The 6,014-nt window shown below is 37.9% G+C and overlaps 1 protein-coding gene across 2 annotated transcripts in view; it reads right to left on the bottom strand.

Annotated features, from left to right (window-relative positions):
* The window catches only part of psd2 (pleckstrin and Sec7 domain containing 2), a 32,413-nt gene that overhangs the window by 6,813 nt on the left and 19,586 nt on the right, over positions 1-6,014 (bottom strand). Inside the window, exons 4-7 of one of the 2 annotated variants that reach the window (XM_020595526.1) lie at positions 3,851-4,036; positions 3,505-3,585; positions 1,877-1,989; positions 830-890 (exon numbers count right to left, since the gene is read on the bottom strand). In XM_020595526.1, the coding sequence (XP_020451182.1) occupies positions 830-890; positions 1,877-1,989; positions 3,505-3,585; positions 3,851-4,036 (441 nt within the window). The remainder of the gene's footprint in view (positions 1-829; positions 891-1,876; positions 1,990-3,504; positions 3,586-3,850; positions 4,037-6,014) is intronic. The other variant, XM_020595528.1, reaches the window with a different exon arrangement.

The following is a 6,014-nucleotide window of genomic DNA, read 5'->3' as shown; positions in this document are numbered from 1 at the left end:
GCTTCTACTAAATACTGAGCAAAGGGTCTGAATACTTATGACCATGTGATATTTCAGTTTTTCTTTTTTAATAAATCTGCAAAAATGTCAAACATTCTGTGTTTTTCTGTCAATATGGGGTGCTGTGTGTACATTAATGAGGAAAAAAAATGAACTTAAATGATTTTAGCATATGGCTGCAATATAACAAAGAGGAAAAAATTTAAGGGGGTCTGAATACTTTCCGTACCCACTGTACATGCAGACAAATATTTTGTGTCACTGAACAAGGCATCAGTGATGACTTAAATACTACTGGGAGTTGTTACTGTCATTATTTGAAGAGGAAACACAAATAAGGACAGTGTTAGTACATTAAGCATACTTACCACCTGCAGGGGCAGAGAGAGACCAGAGGGGACCAGATTTGTTTAGCAGGAGAAGGGTTTAAAAGGGATGAAAAGAAAATTGAAAAGAGAGAAAGGATATTAGTTAGAGGAGGGATATTCACTACAAGTACTATTGGCAGGGACTGAGCTGAGTTGAGCAGGAGGAAAAGCAAAAGCACAGGGTCTATGATACTGCTATGTTGCCCAGACCAGAGCATTCCAGTTTAAAACTGAGTAGATGAGACTATTTGAGGAGAGACAGAAACAGGTCAGAAAGTAGGCCGTGAAGGGGAGACAGCAAGCAAGAGAAAAGCATAGACAGAGAAACGGGGAAAGAACAGGAAAAAGAAAAGATGGAGATGTGCCATTTCTGACAAAGGAGTCTGCTTATACTTTGTTCTGCAGGAAGATTAGAAAATGAGAATCCAGCAGAACCAGTGAGACAAAGAACCTCAGTACATACATGTCCATGTAGATCGGTGTTTAGCAGCATGAGGGCACAGGTTAAGGTGTGGGCTCCATCTGCAAGGGCACAATACACAAGGCCGAGGTCAGCTTCATGTCATACTGCTCCTCTACACACACACACACACACACAAATTCACGTGAATGGATACATTCCTTTCGTAAATGCATACACAAAATCACACGCTCACATCTGCAGAGCTATAAAATACATCAAATGCATGTCAGCATTAATACAGGTTAAATAATTTGAGCTGGTGCTGTGATCTGAATAGCTGAAGTATTTGAATTTGTGATGTTCATATCTGAAGGTTTATAACAGTCATGAGTAGGGATGTGCAAAAATAATTGATTACTTGATTACTGAAAAGGTCAGTGTCATCAAGTATAAAAAACCTAACTGCATAATTTTTTGGAGAAATTTATTTTTTACATGGCAGAGAAAGCAGAAGTAATGTTTATGACACCGCCTCTGCCTGTGCGCTACACACAGCGCCGGTGGGAGATACAGTAAAACTAGCAAAAAAAAAACAACCAAAAAACAAAATGAGGTGTGGTGTTATTTTATTCAACTGGACAACAAAGTTGAGTGCTCTTTTGGCAGGATGAATTTATCTTTCCACAATTCTACCAGCACGATGAGTCATTTACAGCATCGACAAAAAAGCGTTGAGCTTCACCAACACAAAGACGAGACACAGTGACAACAACAAAAAAAAAAAACAACTGGATTTGTTGCACCTAAACACTCATGTGACAGCAAATGACAAACATATAACAAATAACTGCACTGGTGACGGCGATGATGTCAGGACTAATCGGATAATCAGCTTAAATTGGCTTGATTTTTCAACCTTAAAAAATAATTCTTAATGCCTATCCGTGGTCATGAGGATCAATACCAAAATCAGCAGCAAGGTGTAAAATCAGTTTATTAGATATTTTATGGTGTATCACAAAGTACTTTTAAGACCTTTTCTCTTTATGATACTTTTCCTCATTACCATCTTTATAATCATCGTCATCACCCTCACAGCTCTGACCTTCTGAGGTTGGTGTCTGCGGGTTGCAGTGGCAGAAGCGTCTGGAGAAATGGACAAGGACCCGCTCTCTTTCCTGGGTCTCTCCCATCAGTGGAAAAGCCTTTAAGAAGTTCCTGTCACACACGAAAAACATACATACAAGGTCAAGGGACGGTCACCTGTTTCCCAGTATAGAAAAACTATCACACAGCCTGATCATTAAACTCGGCCTGGTGGTGAGGCCCTCTGTGGTTCACTACTGTAAGAAGTGACTGCATCATCTTCTCTCTGTGTATTAGACTGGTGCTGACTGCACAATGCACATTTGAACTGAAAATAGATTTGATTTTGTAACTATATTAGAAATCATCAGGGATAATTTAGGTCCAGTCTCACCTTCATGTTCACATTTTGAGGTGAAAAATTAAGGTAACATAAAATGTCAATTAATTGATTGGACAAGAGGCAGAAAATAATACTTAGCTACTCAGGTTTTTATTGTCATTTATCTTTGAAAATGAAAAAAAACATGAAGATATGATGTTAGACTTTCAACTGTAAAACAGAATTACTAAAGTAGAGTAACACAAGTATAGTTACATTAAAGCAACCTGTACTCAACTAATTCTACTGTAGTCAGATTAATGCAAGCATCTACCTCCATTCAACTATTTAGATGCATGTATAATTAAGAAACACTTAATTTTTGGCTAATTTGAGTGTTTACTTGATCAAGGACCAAAGTGATATACAATATGTGACTATAAACTGCCAAGGTCGAAACAATACCCAAATTAATTCACAACTAAAAGTATGTTACCTGCTACTTTTCAGTGGTGAAAAGTACAGTTACTCAAGCACTGTCCTTAAGAACAATTAAGTACAATTTTAAGATATCTGTACTTTACTTGAGTAGTTTGATTTTGTGTTACGTCACACTTCACTACATTTCAGTTACAAATATTGTAATTTTTTACTCCACTACATTTATTTGATAACTTTAGTTATTACTGTACTTACTATTCTATTATTAATCTATTAGCCAGATTAATACAAAAAATAAAGTACAATCATACAGATCTCTTGTAGAAAATTCACAAGCTACCCAGCACTAATTCAAATTATAAACATATATGCTAGTTATAACAAGCCACCTTCACCAGCTGCAACATTAAATGTAATGAACACAATAATGCATCAATAATTACAATCAAATCATATCATATACACTAATGTTAAATGTACCATTCTCCATAATGAATACTTGTACTTTTAGTACTTTAAATATGTTTTGATGCTAATACTTTTGTGTGTTTATTTAAGTAACATTTTGAGTGCAGGACTTTTACTTGTAACAGAGTGTTTTTGTATTGTTACTTTTACATTAGTATGGGATCTGAGTACTTCTTCCACCACTGCTACTTTTTAACAACATCATGCAAATCGGGCAAATGACAGCTCTTAGCTGAAGAGCCTACGCTGAAGGCAGCAGTTAGAGACAGCAGCATGTCAGGTTGTAGGCTGTGATTCACTCTGCAGCTCTCGGCTACAGCGGCTAAATGTTCTCAACACAACAGCTGAAAAGGGAATGTGAAGAATTTACATACACACACATACATATTTACAAACAACTGCTGAGTGTGCATTACCTTAGGGCTCGATCCAAAGATAGTCCGGAGAAATCAAAGAAACTCAGGTACTCTGACGCCACCAACTGGCTGAACTCGTTACTGCAGAAAGACAGAAGCATCAGTACATTATCATGGAGGGAGGAAGTATGACTGTGTTATATAAAGGTTTTCTTGACATCACTGTATTAAAACCGGCTCGTCTATTAACATTTTTAGCATATGCTGATGTGTTTGATTATGAGTTTGCACAATCAGTTATTTTAATGCATACCTTATGTCTTTGTGTCTCATATGTAACAATGTGAACATGTTTTTCTCTGTTTCTGTTGATTTATCGGTCTGTCTGCAGCATGTGTGTGCTCACTTCTTGCCCAGGTGTCTGGCCACATCACAGCGTTTGAAGCCCTCGAGGTGATAGAGGCGCTTGGCCAGCCTCTTGGCGGCCTCACAGTCAGCTTGGCAGCCCTCGGTGCTGCCGCGCTCCAAACGCTCCAGACTGCCCAAATCAGACTCCTCTGAGTCAGACAGCACGTCTGTGAGGTTGGCATCGCTGGGGAGGAGAACATACGCACATGTACACACAAACACACAAGCAGGTGCCCAGGTTAATGAATGGAACACATGTCCGTTGTTACACCCCCACTCACTTAAAACTAGATAGAGGAAACTGAACTGAACTGCTGAGCATAAAACTCAATTACATAAACATATGTTCACATACACACAAACAAAAGTCAAATGAGGTTTAAATGACTTGTTATGACACTGACCCAGTTTCACTGTCTCTTAATGTCCTACTTTAATGCAGTGGATCTGAAGGCTGATTATAATGCTGGAGCAGATTTCAACCTGCCCTACTATCTTCTACCAAGCTCCACTAATCTCAGGTTAATAACCTCTAACATAATTTGAATTAAAGTGCTGTGAAATAAAAACCAATAGCTCAATTCTACACCTAATTCCTAGATTCCAGGCAAATGTAGGTGAGAAGTTAGTAAGAAATGTGCAATTTTCTCTCCAGTAATAGTGAATGAGTAATACTCTATGTCTGGCCTTAAAAACACCCATCAACTTGCCCTTGAGCAAAACATCTAACCTCCAGTGTCAGTATAGTGAATTGTCCATTTGATGCACATTGTCACTAGGCTGTTTATCCCAGCTGTGAATGGGTGTATCTGTGTGAGCATGAAGCTGGGAATTTCTGCGAAACACTGAATGTACTCAATCACCCCTGTAGGAGTAGTTAAGATTAGGGAAAAAAACATAAAATCAGTCACCAGAGAGTTGAAAACAAGCTTCCATTTCCAAGTACTGACTTGCATAATGTGAATGAATAGCAGATGTGAATGAATAGCAGATGTTCCTGAACGCTGTGCACCTTATTTGAAGCTATAATGCCTCCCCCTGTCACTGTAGCCATTCTAGTACTACATAGCAACGCCTCAAACTGAAATTCATTGAACAGCTGTGTAAATATACTGAATTATAAACTATCAGTGAGGAACTGCAGTGTTATTGATTGAAGATTTGAAGTGGTACTCAAGTGGTACTTAGCAAATTAGCACTGAACCTTTGTTATGTTTGGGGATTAAAAAGAGACAGTTGAAAATAATTAAAGCAGCAGAGGCTGAGATATTCTGACCTTTACTCTCAAATATGGTGTCAAAACACTGGATCCTACATTTCCCATAATGCAAATCATTAGCATCTGTCATTAGACCCTTTCTGTCTGTCTCCTATCTTTCAAATCTGTATTACTGTATTAGCTGTATTACTCATGAGAAGTGTACTAAGCTTCATGTTAAAATTGGTGATGTGACCCTTTAACATCCAGACTAAGGCCATGCACACTAAGATGCAGCCTGTCACTAAAGGACAACAACTGATGAACTGTTGAGGTCTCGCATTCTCTAAAACTGTGTCATCAAGAGAACTGAGAAAATCAGTGGATTATTAATTAGCATCCTTCTTATTTATTTATTTATGACTGACTGGGGTAGTTTGCTTCCAGTATTGAGCTGTGCCCACTGTACTGCACTGCACTGTACACTTTGCAAAATGATAGATACCAGAGTCAATTAGTGGGAAATTCAGTAGCCATTGTATTTAAATTATTTGATTTAGATGGTTTGTTTTTGATTACAAGATTGTCTGTTACAAGCATGTTTTCTAGGCTTCATTGATGTCTGATCCAGTCTTCGCCACATCCTATTTTCAGTGTCCATAATATCTTCATCCCACCCAGCCCCATTAGAAACACAGTAAAACATTCAAGCAAATTGATCAAACAGTTAATGATATCCATATGCTGATACATTTATTTTTTTCTTAGTAAAGATTGTGCTATTTCACTTCCATCAGTCTAAATGGTATTTCCTCATTTCTTGTCTGTGTGATCATCTGCACAGCACCGTCAGCATTCTTGCTAGATGATTCAGACTTTTTTTTTAAACAAAATCTGATTAGCCCAATTGCATTACCCTCACAAATTCAATACATTACACACTGCTGTTATAAGGGATTAGCTG

This window comes from Monopterus albus, unplaced genomic scaffold, assembly GCF_001952655.1.
Source record: "Monopterus albus unplaced genomic scaffold, M_albus_1.0 scaffold27.1, whole genome shotgun sequence".
Classification (NCBI taxonomy): domain Eukaryota; kingdom Metazoa; phylum Chordata; class Actinopteri; order Synbranchiformes; family Synbranchidae; genus Monopterus; species Monopterus albus.
Note: the sequence above shows the minus strand (reverse complement) of the source record. Positions and strands in the feature narration are given on the sequence as shown.